The sequence below is a fragment of the Papaver somniferum genome, chromosome 10 (assembly GCF_003573695.1).
Source record: "Papaver somniferum cultivar HN1 chromosome 10, ASM357369v1, whole genome shotgun sequence".
Classification (NCBI taxonomy): domain Eukaryota; kingdom Viridiplantae; phylum Streptophyta; class Magnoliopsida; order Ranunculales; family Papaveraceae; genus Papaver; species Papaver somniferum.
Genome location: NC_039367.1, coordinates 158,085,969 through 158,106,811, shown reverse-complemented (window position 1 = coordinate 158,106,811; position 20,843 = coordinate 158,085,969). Strand labels below are relative to the sequence as shown.

The window sequence follows — 20,843 nt, the reverse complement described above, 5'->3', positions numbered from 1 at the left end:
CCAAAAAGGCGTCCTCTCTCCGCCGCATCTAAAGACTTAAAGGCCTAGACAAATAAAACTCCCACGTTGAATGGTGAGGAAACCCTCGCTTCATATTGGCCGAAATAGGCCTTTTTTGAGTTTTGTAAAACGAACATTTTGGTGAAGACACTTGCCAACATATGATTGGTTTAAAAAAATAGGAAAAAGATTAAAAAAAGGAAACCAAATTAAATTTGGAATTCATGAAGTGACAATATTTAGGTGAGGACACTTGGCAACCGTATGATTGGTTTAAAAATTACAAACCTAAAAGGAAAACATAACTTACCGTGTTTGGAATTTTATGGAAGTCCAAATTCAATTTGGAAATCGAATTATTTTTATATTAGGACTATTTTTTTCAAATTAATATATAAAGAGGAAAAAAATCCATATATTTTCTGCGAAAATAAAAGGAAAAAATAGATAAAATTTGCACATATCCTCCACCTATTTAATGTATGTATTAGCCCCGCCACACCAAATCAAAAATACATCTCCACGCAGCAGGCAGAGCTCTGCGCACACCAAATCGAAAATGCATTTTCACGGGGCCGGGTGAAGTCCCACGCACACCAAGTTGAAAGGAAAAAAAATAAATAAAATCTGCATTAATTTTCCACCTATTTAATGTATTTTCCCTGACACACAAATCAAAAATACGTCTCCACGGGAGGGGGGGGGGGGGGGGGGGGGAGAAGCCCCGCGCACACCAAATAAAAAATGTAGGAAATACTATATGGTCCTAGAAATAATATATTAGGATGAGTCTAGTCCTGTTGACTCAGTCATTTATCTGTTTGGTCCTTTTTGGGGAAATATATTATAGTTTGGTCCTAGAAATTATGGTTTGGTCCTAGGATGACATCATGGATGATGTAAATATCATTTGGTGGGGACAAAAATATCCTTTTGGGACCATATATATAGAAAAACCCTAGAAAATATCTTCTTTTTCAGATTCACTTTCTCTCTCTTAGTTTTAGATCTACTTTCTCTCTCTTTTTTTGTTTTTCTCCTGCTGCTGTTTTGTTTGAAGATTGAGATGAAGATTTTCAACAGAGATTGAGATTTCTACAGAGAAGATGATGATGAACACGATGATGATGATGATAAAGATGATGAGAATATCAAGATGATGAACAAAACGGTGATTTTGTGACGAAGATTTTTTATTTTTTCTCCCTGTTTGACGCTGTTGTGGTTGAAGATGATGATGAACACAATGAAGATGATGAAAACTAAGATAAATTTATGTTTTTCTTCGTCACTGCTGTTTCTACTGTTGAAGATGATGAATTTGATAAAGTTCATTCTTGAAATGAACTCTGTTTTCTTTTGAAGATGATGATGAAAACGATGAAGATGATGAAGATGACGATAGATTTATGTTTTTCTTCATCACTGCTGATGCTACTGTTGAAGATGACGATGAAGACGATAGATCTTGATCTTTTGATGTTTGCTTCTCGTGTTGAAGATCTTGAATTTGATTTTTTTCTGCTGGTGTTAAAGAATGATGAAGACGAAGATGAAGTTAGGTGTTTATGGACTTTTTGTTGTTGTTGCTTAAGATGAACTTCATTCCTGAAATGAACTTCATTACTGAAATGAACTTCATTTTTGAAATGAACTCTACTGTTGATGAACATAATCTTTTATATAGGTTTTTATCAGGAGTTCATTCCACGAATGAACTCTGGTTTATATAGGTTTTATGAGGAGTTCATTCCATAAATGAACTCTGGTTTATATAGGTTTTTTTCAGGAGTTCATTCCAGAAATGAACTCTATTTTATATAGGTTGTTATTTATCAGGGGTTCATTCCAGAACTGAACTCTGGTTTTATATAGGTTTTGGTTCTTAATAATGAAATTTTTGTAGGATTTTAATGAAATAATGAAGTTCATTCATATGTGATTTAATTTGGTTTTATTATGTTTTCATTTGTAAGAACGAACTTTGATGGTTCATCACACAGAATGAACTAGTACAAAAAATAAGTAATAATTAACACGGAAAGGTATTTTTGACTGTTTTATATTTTTAAATAATTATGGACCAAACAGTAAAGGCGTTTTCCAAAAGGACCAAACAGACATGGGCCTACCTAAAAAGGACCAAACGATATTTTTCCCATCAAAAATACATTGCCACGGGCGGGGCGAAGCCCCGCGCACACCAAGCTAGAAAAATATATCCGATGCGTAGCACGGGCACAAATCTAGTAGTTTATTAATTTTGAAAGAATTTCGACCACCAAGAGAGTCGAATACGGGGACAACGAATCTCGCCGCCTTGAACCCTTATTTGGATATGCTATTTGGAGAATGAGACTAAAAAAATATTAAAATAACCTATTTTGTTGTGTTTGGTGGGTCCTTATCTTTAAATATACGATAAAGTATGAAAATACCCTGTTAAATTGAAAAAGTGATAATATCTTTTTTCGAATAACGAAGGTAATGTATTGAGCGACAAAGTCTCTACTGCTTAATTTGACTACGATCTTCGAATCAATAAATTCGCTAGTTTGCCAAGTGAAACTATTCATTCACCATATTCATAATAGCTTTCATTGATTTAAGTCATATCCGTCATATCCATAATAACTTTCAGAAAAATTTGCCAGGTTGCTAACTCTATAGTGAAAATAATGATCTTCATATTTCTATTTATTTAATTTCTTTTCCTTTCCAAAACATCTATTGTCAAGTTTGGAATTTATTTTTTTTTGATTTTCCAAGGTTGCTAATAGGGGTACCAAATTATTTGGTGATGTATCAAGATACACATAAGACAAAAATATCTATTACCTTTGAGTTGGTACACCACTACGCCCACAAATAATTTAGTACCCCTATTAACAATTCTGTGATTTTCAACTTAAAGTCAATCAAATTTAGCAGCCTTGTCAACAAAGCTAAACATCGAGACCATTTGGTCACCAATTGTATGCGCAAACACAGTGCAGTGGAGACCATTTCGACACATGTGACCAAAACAATGGAGTCACCGAGGACAGTCATTTATTTACCAGTCTTGTCTCCTGTGTGATACTGTTTCTGGTACCCTTCACTCCGTAGACCAGTAGGCATGGTTCACCGAGCCAGGTATTTGGTATCGGTCTTCACATATACAGATGTGTACTGATAGATATGGACCGGTATTGACCAAAACAATGGAATTTGTCGTATTGACGTCCTTTATCATACCAATTTGGACACAGTAGTACCTCCACATATTGATATAATATTATACATTATACCCTCCATATATCGGTACAAAATCAACTTCCATAAATTAATAATTTTGTGTATGCTCAAAAATGTTAATATATGGAGGTTTTAGTATTTTCGATTTATGCGTAGGGACTAAATGTATCTTCGAAGAATCCACATCATCTACCACCAAGTGTAGAAAATTTTAGTATTTACAATCTATTTTGTTTATCCAACAATGATAATCAATTATTTCTTTTCAAGATGGTAACAAGATTGGTCATATGCCTTAGCATTTATGTCTTTTATATTCCTTATTCATCGGTATCCGATACTATTGTGTATCGACAAATATGGATTAATATTGCACAGATAGATACAAGATAACCAGAGATACAGATAAATTGGGAATCTTGGATGAGTATTAACAGATACAAACACGATATGGTAGATACGGCAGACAAAATATATTAGTAAGGACGGTTCCTATGGGGTGGCTAATCCGCCCCTTTGCCATGCCATCTGGCCTGGAAAACTGGCCGCGCTACTATGGTAAAAATGTTAAGCGATCGAGTTTATACCGTTCGGTTGATTTCAAATCTCCAACGACTATTTCTCCACCGCTATAAAAATTACACCAAATTTTTTACAAAAAAAATTTCTATCTTATCTTTCAAAATGGCAAAGTTTGAATCCCAGGTTGACTTAGGTACCCAACTTGATTTTTCCAGAGTGGTGTTTGAAGCCGCCGTTAGTAAGATATGTGAAGGTTATAAAGAAATACATAAAAACCAAAGAGGTCTACAAGTTTTGGATATTAACCAAATCAAACCTCAAATTAAGAAAAGACAAAGAAAAGTTCAAGGCAAGAAAAGACAAAGAAGAAGATAAACAAAGAAAACTCCGTTCATGGACGCATACATTGGAAGTTTGGTGAAGCAGCTAGTCTACACTCACCGTGAAAAGGCACCGAGTGGGACATTAGATGTGGGCAGGGCCCACCAGGACTTGTAGGGGACCATCGTTTATGTCTCACTCGGTACAAAATGATGTACGTATAAATTTCACGGTACATGTAGCATTTTTGTTGGTGAAATGAAGAAGATAAACAAGATGAAGAACTTTGTCTCAAAGATGCACTAGTTTTATATCAATAATATCTTAAAATTGAAATTTTATCCAAATGAAAGATGCATCATACAAATGAAAAATGCATCATATTTGGGATGTTAATCTAAACTCATCATATTTGGACAACGCACTAAAGATAAGATAACAACCATCGAATTGAAAATCTTTTCCCACTCTGTTGCGCCATTCAAGCCGACACATTTGCTCCACATCAAATGCGTTTTGGTCATTTTGTCGGTTTCGATTGCCTTCGGTAAGTGCAGCAACAAACCACCTCACATCCTTGCTGATTATTCCGAAGCGATGACACCACCCATTTGCACCTCGATTATCGAGGTACAATGTTTCTTCTTGAAATCTCTGAAATATGCGACTCCATACAATAACTTGTTGTTGTCCATCATTGACCACATCTTGCATAACAAAAACATAATGCCTGCAAATAGATTCATCTTCCACTATGCTAAATTTGCAACCTCGACCTCGAACTGACATGTTGGATTTGTAGAGTGAGAAAATGGAGATTGGAGAAATGATGTGAGTTGAAATGAAATTTGATATTGTATTTATAGGATGATGAAATGATGACCGTTAGATGGGATGATATAAACGGTCGAGTTTAGACCGCTGGCGGTGGAGAGTAGACCGACTTGTTTTTGCTAAACCAAGCGGTCGAGTCTCGACCGCTCGGTAGAAACTTGACCTGCTTGTTTACTAGTTCCATTGTGGGTGCAAAATTGGCAAACAAACCAGTTTGCTATGCCCATAGGAACTGGCCTAAGGGACAGATTTACTGGTTGGGTGTTCCATGGTTGTTCACGGGAGACAAATCACTAGACATATCTCAAGCTAAAATTAGCATTTCTGATTATTTACCTTTTGTTTTTACCATTGGCAGTTTACTTAGAGCATCCACAGTGGGCGAGTATAACCAAAAATTTGGGATGAGATCGTAACACAGTGGGACGGAGTAAAGATCAAATCCCAACCAAAGATCAAATTCCAGACCAAATATGGTCGCGACCAAATCCCAAATTCTAATATAGTCGGGCGTAAATTTAAAGTACGCTTGTTGCTGGGCGTAAATTTAAAGTACGCTTGTTAACGGGCGGAGATTTAAATTACGCCCGATGAAATTTTAATTAAATAAAAAAAAAGAAAAGAATGAGGCGGACTTTTAAAGTCCGCCTGATGAAATTTTAATGGGGCGGACTTTTACTGATGAAATTTACAAAAAATGGGGCGGACTTTTAAAGTCCGCCTGATGAAATTTTACAAAAAAAAAATGGGGCGGACTTTTAAAGTCCGCCTGACGAAATTTTAATCATGTACCGTTGCGTCACAACACGGACTAAACCCAAATTTTGGTCTTTTTTTGATCTTTGATCTTTGGTTTTGATCGCACCACTGCAGTTGCTCTTAGAGTAATAACTTTCCATATTTACTTTCTTGCTTTTCGGAAGCATAAAGGCTCTTCCTCTAGATTCCCTCAAAACAGGAAACAAAATACAGCTATTGGTAGTTCTTTACATTGAAATTGAAGAATATATTCTCCATTAATGTCAATTGTAAACAAATATTTTTACCTGTACTCTGTACAACTATAAGTGTGTTGTCCTCATTCTTACACAGATAAGTGAGATTTAATTTTAATCTATTCTAGTCCGCCATTAATACTTTTATCTATGAGGATATCAAGTTTCTCTGTTTTTCTATCAAATTCTAAAAAACCTTTTCACCAGATCTGTTCTACCACAAAAACCATATCAATTTGCTATGAAAATCATCACAGACCCAATACATCAACAAATCATTGTTTCCGAAATGGCAACAAGTTTAGAAAATTCTCATCAATCCCCAATAATATCTCTGATATTGCAACAACATGTTCCTCATTTAATCAAGATCATCATCACCAGAAACCCATAATTCAAATAGATGATGAAACATGGTTGAAGATACGTGAAGAAGCTAGATCTGATGTTGAAAAAGAACCCATTTTATCAGAATACTATTCCAGATCGATTCTATCTCATAATTCTTTAGAAAGTTCATTATCTAATCAATTAGCAATGAAACTGAGCAACTCAAATCTCCAAACCAACACCCTTTCCGAAATCTTCCTGGGTATTTTGAATGGAGATGAAGAAATAAAGAAATCAATCAGATTTGATTTAATCGCAGTCAAAGAAAGAGACCCAGCGTGTATAAGTTACGTTCATTGTATTCTAAACTTCAAAGGGTTCTTGGCAATTCAAACACATCGAATCGCTCAGAAATTATGGTCACAAGACAGGAAAACACTAGCCCTTTTGATTCAAAACAGAGTTTCAGAAATATTCGGAGTTGATATTCACCCCGCTGCGAAAATCGGACACGGGATATTACTCGATCACGCGACCGGTGTCGTCGTCGGAGAAACGTCGGTGATCGGAAACAATGTGTCGATTCTGCATAATGTGACGTTAGGTGGAACAGGAAATGTTTGTGGTGATAGGCATCCGAAAATTGGTGATGGTGTTTTGATAGGTGCGTGTACTTCTATATTAGGGAATGTTAAGATTGGTGAAGGTGCTAAAATTGGTGCGGGATCGGTTGTTTTGAAAGATGTACCTGCGAGAACTACTGCTGTTGGTAATCCGGCAAGGTTGCTTGGTGGTAAAAAGAATCCGTCGAAGTTGGATAAAATTCCTAGTTTTACTATGGATCATACTTATTCGTTTTTGAGTGATTCTCATGATTATGTAGTTTGAATTATAAAGTTTATAAAATAAAGTGGAACTCCATTATCTTTATCTTTCTCTCATCTTGTCCGCAATTGACCCTTAATGATGGTCCTAAACTCAATTATGGAAATTTAAAGTCTTTTTAACATATTTAACAATTTAAAGTGCAATGACCTCTTTTGTGAAGGGAAAAAACAAAGGGGACTTCAAAATCAATGTCCACAACTACTTTAATTTATAGCTCCTACGTTATTGAATAGATCCAGTAGATGATTATCTTGGTACTCATTTGCGCTTCGTTGTTACAAGGGAATACCAAATTTTTTGTGTGATTATCAATCCAGTGGTTTTGATTATTTAATTTTGTAAAGATTTGGTAGACCCCGGCAATATAGTACCCTTGTAACAGTGTTGCATTTGCGCAAGTCCAACAAAAGGCAATTTCCATGGCAACCAACAAAACCAATTATTTGTTGAGCCTGGTAAATGGGAAAATGTGATTTTGCACTATGGAAAAGTAGTGGGCAGAGATGATCAAACGCGTGGATGACGTAAACGCAAGCGGAAGAAAAAAATCCGCTGGCAGGTTTACTTAAACATCGAACGACTACTATTAAACGGCCACCGGAACGGCTAGTTTTTACCCCTACAAATACTAGTCGAATTTCATTTCACAAATTCACAATCTTTCATCTGATCAATCTTTTCTTAATTTCAATCGCTTTCAATTTTTAACTAGGAATCCTGATTTTGGTTTTTGTGAGGAAGACATGGTGATGGATGAAATCTCGTATAAAGAAGAAGAAGAAGAAATGTATATGGAGATTTTGTATCAAATGGATGAAGATGCAATTCAAGATAGAAGGAGGCGAAATTTTGTGTTGCAATTACAAACAGGGATGATACCAAAGCCTTTATATCCACATGAAGTTATGACTAGAAGATGGACGTGGCGAGATCGACATTTTTACCACGACAAGATGATGCAAGATTATTTTAATCATGGATGTGTCTATTCCGATGAGGATTTTCATAGCCGATTCCGCATGTGCCGCAACTTGACGCAAAGGATTATTGCCGAGCTTTGTCAGGTACAACCTTTATTTAATTATCAGTATGATGCACGACACGTACGAGGATTTAGTCTCGAACAAAAGGTCACTGCCGCCCTATGTATACTATGTTACGCCGTACCAGCTGATTCCACAGATGAATACATCCGTGTTGGCAAAACAACTGCTTTTAGGTATCTCAAATTGTTTTGCGAAACAATAGTCGAGCATTTTGGTGTAACTTTTTAAAGAAATCCTACTCAGGAAGATGTTCAAAGAATCACTGCCGAAAACACCACGAGGGGTTTTCCAGGAATGCTAGGTAGTCTTGACTGCATGCACTGGACGTGGCATGCGTGTCCGATTGAATGGGAAGGTCAATATAAGGGTCATTATCCAAAACCAACTGTAATTTTCGAAGCTTTGGCTACTTATGATTGTTGGTTTTGGCATGCTTTTTTTGGACTCCTGGGTTTAAATAACGATCTCAACGTTTTGTATAAGTCACCACTGTTTGAATATCTTAAGCATGGGATAACGCCGCACTGTAATTTCACCATCAACGGTCATGACTACACTCAGGGTTATTATCTAGCATACGAGATCTATCCAAAATGGTCAACTATGGTTCAACCTTATTGTCATACAGGTTTTGGATCGACGAACGTGAAACATATAAAGTAATTTAACCTGCAACAAATGAAATGCTGGAAGGATGTTGAACGCGCTTTTGGAATACTAAAAAGGAAGTTTGTCATCATAGTTGGGACGATACGATTTTTTGATCTTCAAGAAATGAACAAAATTATGCTGACTTGCATCATACTGCATAACATGTTCATTGAAGAAACTAGACATGTCCCAACCTGGACTAGTTTTCCAGATGGAGATTTGAGGCCGAGGCTTGTGGTGCAGCATGGCCGTCCGACAAGAGAATATAGACTTGCCACTGACATCATCCAAAACTGAGGACAATGGATAACTAAGAGAAGACCTAACTACACACCTTTGGTATTTAAAAGGAGCAAAAGACGGTGCACAAGGGAGAGGCCGAGGTCGAGGCAGAGGCAGGTAAATGTTGTTTTTCAATTTAAATGTTTTTTATTTTAATTATATGTAATGTTGTTTAATTTAATGTTGTTTGTTTTTTAATTTAATATTTTTATTTCGGCAGTGCTATTCAACTTCCTCTTTTCAATTTAATGTTGTTTATTTTTGATATATCATTTTCGTTTTTATTTTAATGCAGCAAGAATAAACTTAAAATTAAAATTATACTAAAGATAATTTTAACTAATCCATTACATTTAGATTAAACTTAACTTAAATAAGAATTAAAATTAGTTACATTTAATCAAGACGGTATTCATCTTTGTCTTCTTCCGAGGCATCATCGGCATCGGCTTCGTTTTCCACATTCTCAGTTTGTTCAGAGACTTGTTGTTCAGCCATATCCATTTGCCTAGTCCATATAGCAAGTTTTCGTGCATTCATTGTTGAAGTGTCCAAGGAGAGTAGATTGTTTATCTTAAAATCCTTGTTGTGTTGTTCTCGTGAAAGACGACTTTTTCGAAGTTTCCTTATCACAATGCTATGGTCCCTGCTTCTATATTGTTCTACATTTAGCTCGAATTCCTTGTTCTCAGAATAGTTGAACACGTTTGGACCTCCTTCTGTTGCTGCTCTTTCTCCTGCGTCTCTCGCTGATTTTCCATCTTTCTAACCCCTTCATTTTCTTTACTTGACGTTGGTGTTAACGTCTAGATTGGAGTTGTGTTGTTCTTGACTACTTGGAGACCCGGCATATGGAGATCCATCTTCAGGTGAGAAAGCAGGCCCACCATTCTGAAAATCCTGCGAGATTGGACCATGTGGTGATCTTGCAGGCACTTGATTACCTTCCAACAAATAGGTATTAAACTTCTTAAGCACTTTCAGAATGGTGAAACAAGATTCATGTTGAAAACCAGTTTTGTGGGATCTTTCCCACTCTTCCCGACATCTTCGTTCCACATCCGGTTGACCTTCACCACTTCTTTTGTCGCGCCACATTTGCATGATCAAAGATATGTATTCACTAACGGCTGCTGAAATTGAGTGAAAACGATGAGATAACCCTTAGGCATCACAACTATTGATGTTACCGGTATCTTCACAATTTTTTTGAAGAATCTTTCCATAAAAAGTATTATTTTCTTGTTGACTGCCATTGATTTGATTTAATGTAAACAATACATAATTCCTACAAATTGATTTGTCTTCATCCATAATATACTTGACACCACGAATTCTAGTGTTTCTTCGTTGTGTTTGTTGTTGTGATTGTTGTGTTTGTTGTTGTGATTGTTGCGTTTGTTGTTGTGATCGTTGCGAGGGGGATGCCATATTTTTCAGAAATGAAATTTTTAGAGTTTTTTTTTTCCTGATATAGATTGAGATGATATGAGTAGTTTTAATTGAAATGAAAGAAAAGGGAGTATTGAGATGGTATGAAATTGTGAAATTCTGAGGAAGAGATGTAGAAGGTGTGAGTTTTAAGTTCGAAATGAGCTGAATTTATAGTGAAAAAGAGTAAGAGCCGTTGGATGATGAAATTGGGAATCCGTGCGGTTTGAATACACCCGTCAGCGGGTTTCCTTGGTCCGCGCGGTTTTGTTTTAAACGCGTGGCTAATGCGCGGCCGCAGTGAATAAACCAACAAATTTTGTTAGTTTGTACAACCGCTTTTCATGTCTGTTGAATCCAGAGCAAAGTAATTTGTTTATTTCATAAGAACCGCCCTAATGCGTTAAACCAAAACCAACCGGGGAATATTGTATGTTGACTAAAACTGGAAATGAGGTTTAACATGTGTTGCGTGCCTGATTGGAGGGGACGAGGCAAAGACAATTAGGGAAGTCCCCCGTATATTATTTTTACCAGAGATGATCAGCCACGGGACTGCCCTAGTTGAAAACCATGTCACTAGATTTACAAAAAATAAAATCATATCAAATGGACTGTTGAGATTATTAGTCCCACATTGTTTGGGTATCACTACGGGAAAAATCATCATTGACGACACAAGATAAGAGTTACAGTACCCCTACGACAACTTCATTCCATGCATTGTGGAACGGGGGTATTGTAGAAAGTCCAAGTTTTTCTACAATGGATGACAAGTGTTGTAAAGGGTGATGTGATTCATGGTTCAACAATAGTTTGTCAATGTTGTGATTCTCTTTTGATTTTTTTTGATAACCTAACACAAATCTTTCTTGTATTGTAGAAAAATCGTGGACAACATAAGTAGCATATCGTAGAAACATATGCAACAACAATTACCAGTATTATGAATAATATTTGCACAACACTTGTATGAATTGTCGAACTATCTTGGACAACACAAACTTATGTTGTAAAGTAACTGTTTCACAATATCTAGTTTATGTAGTTGAAAACCTTTTCACGATGTCTATTAGTATTGTGAATACTCTTCTCACTACACTTCCTTGAGTTGTATAACTATTCTGAACAACACCTGCTGATGTGGCAAGATTTCATTTTACAATGATTGTGGTATGAAGTAGAAATTGTTAACACAACACTTACTTGTATTTTGAATATTACAGTCAGTACACTTGTTAGCATTGTAGAACAATTGTTTTTACAATTATTGTCATGGGTAGCAGAAATTGTTAACACAACACTTATTAGTATTCACTAGTGGAAAACAAAAGTTCCGCGACCGTCAGGACAAGTCATATATACGAGTTATACGACCATTTCCAACCGTCTCTGTTGGGGTCTCTGATAAAGCGCCGCTGTTTTGTACGACCCTTAGCCGTGGGTCTCAAAATAACAACGGATTTTAAGGGTTACGAGGTACAGACCCTTAGCCGTGAGTCTCAGATTTTAATTATAATATAAAAAAAATATAGATTCAGACTTGCTGAAATGCCTGAATGGCTAAATCTGAAATAATCTGACTGGAACTCAAAGTTAAGTCAAATGAAACTCAAAAAAAGTCAAGTCAAAGTCAAGTCAAATGGAACTCAAATGAAATCCAAATTTAAACTCAAATTTGAGAATTCCACATTCATTCACTTTATCCATTGGGTTTAAAATTACACAAAAAAGATGAAATTTTGGCTCAATACAAAACATGTCCAAGCTAGGTAGCTAATAAGTTCTAACAACAAGATGCTAAACTAATAGACAATAAGCTAAAAATAGCATGTTAAACAACAAAACGATAAGCTCCTCCGATGACGATGAACTTAACCAATACTTCATAAATGATATCAAGTAGAGCATCCATGTGTTGTGTCCCTGGTTCACATACGACAAAGAACGTGCAAATCAACAACAACACAATACATTTTTACTCACAAGGCACTTAGAACATATGTTTACTATAACTACATAATAATATAGATACAAGGTGCTTGATACAAGCCACTCGTGTGTATTGGCTATTTTTTCCATCAGGAATATAAATGGACTTGTATGCATACTGAGTAGTTCACATAAAATATGCATTTGAGGTTTAGAAAGCTTACAACGAGGTGGGTGAAACCTATCCAGAGATATTTAAGACCTGCACACGAAAAAGAAACACTAATTTTCAGCCTTCCGATCAAGGACATGCATGCCAGAGTAATAATAAGAAGTCTACGACATTACTTAAAACAGGTGAATGAACATTCTACCCATACCTTTCTCCCGAGACAGCAAGGACTCCTTCCATGACATCTGCGTGCCTAGATATAAATTTGGTAGTTGAGTGCATTACAATGGAATGATGGAAATGCATTAGTGAAAGCCTTAAAGCATTAGGGGGTCAAAATAAATCCTTGTTCGACTGATCAAGCACGATTTAGCAGACCTAAAATCACATATGATTCTCTTTTTTAAGAGACTGGGAGACTAATTCCGTAGTTTAACACATGCATTTTGACACAACATCCTTCAGTTTTAGAAGAAAGGGAACCTAAACACTGTCAGTACATTTGTTCTTGTGGAAAACGACGACGACGTCGAACTCATCCCTGATCTGAATCATAATATCGACTAGTCAATTTCTATATAGATACAATCAGTTTATATAGCCTGAATTGATGTAACTGAGAGAAGTCAAACATCCATGAAACGAATGCAAATACCAGCATACATATTAAAGATTGCAAGTGGTTCAAACAAAAATATGACATCATGTTGAAGACTCCGTGCATACATCATATTTCAGCAGCAACATATTTCACAAGACTTCTAAGCGGTGACCAGAACTAGAGCATTGACAAGGGAGTCCTAGTTCTCGTCATATTTTCATCCATCTTTCACTAATTGTAACAATAGCTAATGAGATTTATTAACATTGCAGACTTCATACTTCATCTAAATACCTATAACAACACATTCCACAAAAGAGACCAGAACTTTGAGCATTTACAGGGGATTCTTAGGTCTTGACATATTATCATCCTCTTTATCACTCACTGTACCTATAGCAGATGAGATTGCATTTTCGAAATTGTAGACTTCATACTGCATTTAGCACCAACCAACTAGGTAATTTACTAATTTAGTAGATAAACGACCAAAGAGTATGAAATATGTATCTCGAACATACCTATTCGTTGCAAGCTCCATGTTTTGAGATTGAACAGGGTGGTAATCTTTCGCTTACAAATTGAAAAGATAAAAGTGTAAGAAGGAAGAAACTCCACTAAGTATGTACTACAACGAAATGATAAGAAAAATCATCAAATTGGTTAGAAAAAGTGAAGTACTTCTAGTTTGAGCAAATTTGAGAAGTATCTCCATCTCCGAATATCTCTATACAAACAAAATCACATGCATTTAGTCTACATACAGCAGGAACTTAAAGAATGTAATATGGCATGCCTTGCAATTAGATATAGATATTAAACATCCAGTCCAAATTGTGATGTGGAGTAGACGACACCTTCCATTGTGTCTTGAAGAGTAATCTGCTATCTTGTACTGACATGGTGATCAACATAATTACTGCATAACAGGGGGGGCATAATTATATTAGCAAAACGCTAAATTGCTGAAAGTGACCACAAACTAGCACCACAAAAGGTAACCGGAATGTACAAAACGGAACCTCAGGACAGAGGTTCATGCGGAGTTACAAGTAGAACTCCACATTTCAAAGGGTACCATCATCTGGAATTGTGAGTCTTGATGTCAACCTGAATCCCATTGAGATAACCATCTAATGTATGAACATCAGCATACCCTTGCTAGGATAAGAATAGGGAAACTGACGCAGAAAATTACCAAACAACCAATTAAAAGAAAGTTGTACTTTTACTGGCACCACATCTACATCACCTTTACAAGCTGAGGGTTTTGACCCTTGGTCCATTTAATAAGTTGGATAATTACCTGAAAAGGAATACCCTGTCCAGGAACTACATTTTTCTTCTCAAGAACCACCACTGTCTTTCCAAAAACATCAAGGTACGAGTTACTTGTCTGCAAGAATTCCACAAAGATATAATGTTTCAGATATGGGTAATCGAGTGAGTACATTTCTCGTGTTGTCAACAAAAATACACAAATGTTCCAGCTGCTCTAAACAATAAGTCAGTAATACTATGCAAGAGAAGAAATACCTCGAGATGTTGCTCAACAGGAAAAGGAACCATAGCTGATAGATCTTTTGATCCCTTGGGAAGCACCACCTGATGCATAATGTATAATACAATCAACTGGTATATAAAACATGTAATTGTACATCTTTCATTTCCATATCACTTAATAGATAATGGACAAAAGGAAGCAATAATAATAAAATTAAGAGTCTAACACAACTATGATATTATTTTGTACCTTCATGGTAAAATTTTCAACCACGGTATTAACAAGGGGACATCCGAAAGTGAAATTAAGGTAACCCTTGCCATCAGCTGACAAGAAAAGGAAGTCCTCCCATTGTAGTCCATACCCAATAACAAAAGTGGCTTTCCATCCTCCAAACAATGGATAACGTGGCTCAATTTCAAGCTCGGACTGTAGCAGAAAATTCCAGTTAAGAGTAACTTATTAAAGAATCCAATGAGACAATTTCTTAGTAAGAAATTTGTGCAGTACATGTAAGCTGTTTAAATTTTTTTTGAATTACTAGTGCGCAAGTGTGATGTTGAGATGTTCCCAATCCCATCATGATAGTAGACTGAGTGACCTCGAGGGGGAAGTCTTGCAATTAGCTGCATAAATGAAGATACACCACTAATCAATGTCCTACATTGATATTCAACTCTCGTAAAAGACTCAACCTTATTGATGTTCCTTAACATGATAAGGTGATAAAATAATAGCATTATCACGGAAAGACACCAAGTGTGGTTCTGATTGACTGATCTCTTCAGGAAATGGTTCCAACGAACGTGTTCGTGCATAAACTATTGCCCACAATATATTGCAGGCAGTGCCTAAATGAATAAATTAGTAGTCATCAGTATTAGAAAAAATCACAACTCCTTATCAAGATAAATCAAGGTATCGAACTATAAACTCAGTCATCAACCAAAACAACAAAATTCTGAAATAAGATGAGTTGTTCAATCAAACATGAACAAGAACTTTATCATTTGGAAAAGTTGTCAAAATCCAATCACTCATCAGAATAATAAGATCTTAATTTTGTAAAACATAGATTGCCAATCCCCAATTTAAGGTTTCATTTACAAACAAACAATCAAGTGAAAATATTCAACAACAAAAAAGTAGATAATCAAAAAACCTGTAGAAATTTGCAACTGAGAGAGTGTAAAACACATGAATCAAAAATGAATCCTTACAAAATGATATTGAACAAAAAAAAATGAGTAAAATAATTAAAATTAAAAATCAAAAATGAAATTTATACCTTCCGAGGAGGTACAGGAGGAGGAATAGAAATTAGGGTTTCTAGTTCTCTAATCTCTCCCTCTTCTACATGGACGTCTGTTCCCAAGATTTTCATTTCCGCTCCAACTTTCACAGACCGCTAGACGTTGCTGGAGCATCTGGATAGTCCAGCTCCCTTAACCTTACTTCCACTTCACTGACCTCCTACTTTCCCCTAACCCCTCTCAAAATGCCATATCATCTTCTTCTTGTTATCTAACAAAAATCAACAAATAAACACAAAATTATATAACCCCCAACATACCCATTTTCCCTAAACCCTGTAAAAACACTCTACAAGTATTGAATTTCTTAAGAGATTAAAAAATTGTAAGTACAAAAAAATAGTACCCGATTTTGATTCATTTCCTTGGCACTTGAGTAAAATAGGTCTGTACTCAAAAGCCCTCAAGTTCTGAACTGCTGTGAGAAAATATCAGGAAAGTAGAATATGAATTAGGGTTAATAACCAAAAAATGTTATACAAAACTCACTACCATGAAGAAATCAAAAATTGCAAAGATCAAAAATCGAAATCAAAAATTTCAATACCAAGCAGAGAAAGAAATCCTCAGAAAAATTAAATCGTAGAAAATAAACAGAATTTATTAAAATCCTAGATTTGAAAAATAAAGGGTTTTTTTGTTCTCACCTTGTAAGATACATCTTGTTTAACCTCTTAAACAATCTGCAAAGAAAACCCACAAATTGATCAGTGAGGTGCAGATCTCTAAAAACAGATATTACAGAGAAAAAAATAATCAGAAAATGATAGTAAAGACAGGTGAGATAAGAAAAATTAAGGTTTATACCTGTTGATTTTCGAGAGAAAAGTTAGGGATTTCTGATTATGATGATAAAAAACGAAGATAGGATTTTGGTAGTTGTTGATGAAGATAAAAGGATGTTGAAATAGAAGTAGTTTAGAAGATGGAGATACCTAAAGTAAAAGTTGCAGCAAGTTCATCTCTGATGAAGAACTTGGAGATGAAGAAGTTGGATAAGAAATGGATAAGAGTAGTGAGTGTGAAGAGGAGAAAGATGAGGCGCAGCTAGAAGGAGAACGAAGGTATTTTTATCCTCGATAATAACGAGGTCTCTTCTTCACGATCCAGCCATTCATCTCATCTCAATCAATGGCTCAAATCTTAAGCATCTCCAGCCGTTCATCATACATCTGAAAGAGTAACTACAGCGTACGCCTACGTGTCTCTGAATCGGAGTTCCAAAAAGGATAAAAGGGTAAATAAATTTTGTTATTCTGAGACTGCTTATTAAGCTCTCGGAGGTGGTCCGGTTTTTTATTATATCAGAGACTGCTATCTATGGTCGGCGGTCCAGCTACCGTTAGTGAGGGTCTCGGATGTGGGTTGCTAAACACCCATTATCCACTAGTGATTGTGAATATTACAGTTAGTACACTTGTTAGCATTATAGAAGTACATTGATACAACTATACTATGTGTAGTAGGACTATCTTTTACAATACTTGTGAATAAGATCAAACCCATATTTCAGAATATATAGTTCACTTTTGTCACTACTATTTGTGAAATGTAAAGAAACAACTAGATTAAAATGAAATGTAAATAAACAATTGGATTAAACTGAAAGATTCATTCAAATTAAATCAAACCCATAGTTAAAGAATTCACATACCAATGTGATATACACAAAACATACAAAAATGTGGCAGTGATATGTTTGTTACCAAAAGTTAAGTCTCCAAAAAGATCACAGAATATTAAGAAGTCTATTGGTAGATTATTCTATCCTTGGGCCATGTGATAAAATTTGAAACAGCATCATGAACAGTTCTGACTTCTGAAGTAGCTTGGTAGACAAGAGCATCATCCACATAAGAAACATTCACACATACAGTGTAGGCTCCAAGACCGATTGGTTTTCCATGTATCTGCTTACTTGGATCTATTTTAGCAATATCAGCCTCTACAACCACATCGTCCTCCTTGTACCAGCTTAACAACTTGCAAACTTGGAATCTCTTTGGCACTTGAACCTCTTTTTTTTTCCTGACATGACTTGGAGTGGTATCAGTTGAGAATCTTTCATTACAGATAACATTTCTTCTAGTGCTAGCCTCATGATTGTTGCTGGGACTTAACATTTGAGAGGGTAAGACTCCATTGCAGACACATTTTGATTTCGTTCCCTATATTAAGATCAATCAGCAGTATGAGGGGCATTATCGAGTTTGAGTTTATCAAGAAAAGAAGACCTAATAAAAGACAAGTTAAATTCTCACCTCTAGCTGCACCACTCGATCACTCAATGCTTTATAGGATTCTTGACACTCTTTAATCATCATCTTATAGTGGGACTGCGCAACAACCTTTTTATGTGTCGCTCCAAAACCAATTCCTTTAAGTATCCCTTTAGTTTTCTTGTCCTCACCAAAGGCCTTTGCAAGAATATCATCTGTCACGAATGATCCACAATCAGCATGATACTTTTCTCGAGCTTTTTCAAGTTTTTCCTGTGTAAGCGTGTAAAACATCATATATTTTTGACTTTTTCAAGCACACACAAATAAAACAAAGTAACATGAGAAGATTTCTTACCAAGCTTATACAACACCAGGATGTGGTTTCTTTCCTTTGCGCTGTTTATGACCAACTTTCCAGATTATAGCTCTATCAATCTCTTTGGTTGTGTTTTGCTCTTTTTGCTGCCAAACAAATGTATGAATACATGAGTCATCAAGAATAGCATAACAACATGGTATTATCTCAGAATATTTCTAAGATAAAACTTTGTAGAGAACTTCAAACAATTATATTTTTAACGATGCAATAGCTTTCACATGGTGAATATCAAGACTGTTGAACATACCAATTTCACCTCCAATCGGGCGTAACCTTCTCGACTTATGGTATGTGGGGTGGTGTGTTTTGAACGATTTTCTTGCATTTTTATTCTTGTGACCTGAATAGAAAAGTAAAAAATCATTTGACAGACTTTAAAGTTTTTAATACAAATATATAGGCATTCTATATAATAAAAATTACTTACTCTGAATTCAATAGAGTCTACATGTTTCACAAACTCTTCCCACTCCCTAATTGTCATGGTCCTGGGCATTAACTTCTCCAGCCGTTTCTTTTGTTCTTCCCCTTGTAGACGATCCAAAGCATCGAGTACCAAACCATCTTTCCTTGACCTTGCTTCTCTAAGATAAGTTCCCATCTTGCTGAAATAATAGTCTTTGTAATACTCAGGCACAATGAATCGGTTCTACAAATTAATTTAAATAATTGAATTAGAATATGATATGAATTAAGTAATTGTTGACTATGACTTAAATAATTATTGACGAATGAAAAGAGTTAAAGAGTTATCAATTGCGAACCGAGACTATCTTCCATATGTTTTCTTTGGCTTCATAAGGGACAAGTCTCCAATCCTTGTACGTTAATGGAAGTTTCTGAAAAAGCACCCCTCGCACACTGGCAAGTTGCACAGATGGATCACCAATCGGTTGTTCATTAGCGTTGAAGGAAATTGTTCTTTTCGGATCAGCAGAATCTAACTTCAGTGCATACATCTGGGTTGGACCACGTGGAACATATTTTCTTTTCTTTGCTTCTTTTCTTTATTCACCTTCCTCATTATCATCATTACCATTATCATTTTCTTCTTCCAATTCAGGCTCATCACCATTACCATTATCATTCTCTTCTTCCACATCAGTCTCCACATGATCAGAGTTATCCTCTTCCACAGCTTCCTCCTCCTCTTCCTCTTCTTCTTTATCTTGAAAATCTGCGAGAGTGTCGTGTGGATCCCTAAGTTGAACATTCAGACATGGGCCTGTGCTGCTTGTGTCAAGTTTTCGCTTTACATTCTTTCGCCCCACTCCATATTTTTCAGTATCTCCTTCAGAGCTTTTTGATTGGGACTTTGTAGTTGTGGTCTGTGAATGTTGAGCACTTTCAGATTGCACATTCTTCTTCCTAGTAGCCTGTCTCTTTGTAGTTGGTGATGACATTTTAGCACTTTCAGGTTGTAGACGACGCTTTGGAGTTGTTTCACATTTAGTTAGAGAATAAACAACAACACTTGGTTCTAACTTCTTGTTCCTTTGTGATGATCGCCTACTTCCAGGTGAAAGAGATGGTTCTGCGGACTTGGTTTGAGTCGGGGTTTGCAGCTTTGAAGTGAGTGAAGCACTTTCAGTTGGGGACTGTTGAGTGTTCTGCTTGTTTTTCATCTGCAAAAAGTGTAGCTTAGTTAAAATGAGAAGGTAAGTTGTTTGTTGTGAAATTGAGATTAAAAGTCTTTACCTTTATCGCAAACTTCTTGTTCCTTGGTGATGATCGCATACTTTCAGGTGGAAGGGATGGTTCCGCAGATGGAGAACCTTTATCAGTTTTGGACTGTTTGTTTTTCATCTGCAACAACAATGCATATAGGTTAGTTAAAATTATATGGTGAATAAATTTATTTACACTGAAATTGAGATGAGAAGCCTTTACCTTTATGGCAAACTCCCTGACCAGCTTTTTCTTTATTGTTTCCTTGTTAGTCTTCATTATTGCAGTTATGCCTTGCAAAAATATAATCACAGTGGCTAAACTTCATGCTTTGGCACAAATATAATCAAATCATACACCTAAAGAGAATAAGGATACACCTATCAAATCACAAATTCTTACGAATTCTAAATTATACTTCACGCACCGAACAAAGGGGGGATTTTTTGTTATAACACAGAACAAAGACCTAAAAAACTAGAACATGAGCTGCAGAGACAATCATCGAAATTAAA

At 35.9% G+C, this 20,843-nt stretch overlaps 1 protein-coding gene across 1 annotated transcript; it reads left to right on the top strand.

Moving 5' to 3' along the window:
- The first annotated feature begins 5,889 nt into the window (after window positions 1-5,889).
- LOC113317058 (serine acetyltransferase 1, chloroplastic-like) lies at window positions 5,890-7,171 on the top strand. The gene has a single exon (XM_026565203.1). It carries the CDS (start codon window positions 6,060-6,062, stop codon window positions 7,125-7,127), a length of 1,068 nt encoding a protein of 355 aa, XP_026420988.1. The 5' UTR covers window positions 5,890-6,059; the 3' UTR covers window positions 7,128-7,171.
- Window positions 7,172-20,843: the final 13,672 nt, after the last annotated feature.

Coding starts and splice junctions, on each gene's coding strand:
- LOC113317058 (XM_026565203.1), top strand. CDS start 6,060: ATGAGGATATCAAGTTTCTCTGTTTTTCTATCAAATTCTAAAAAACCT.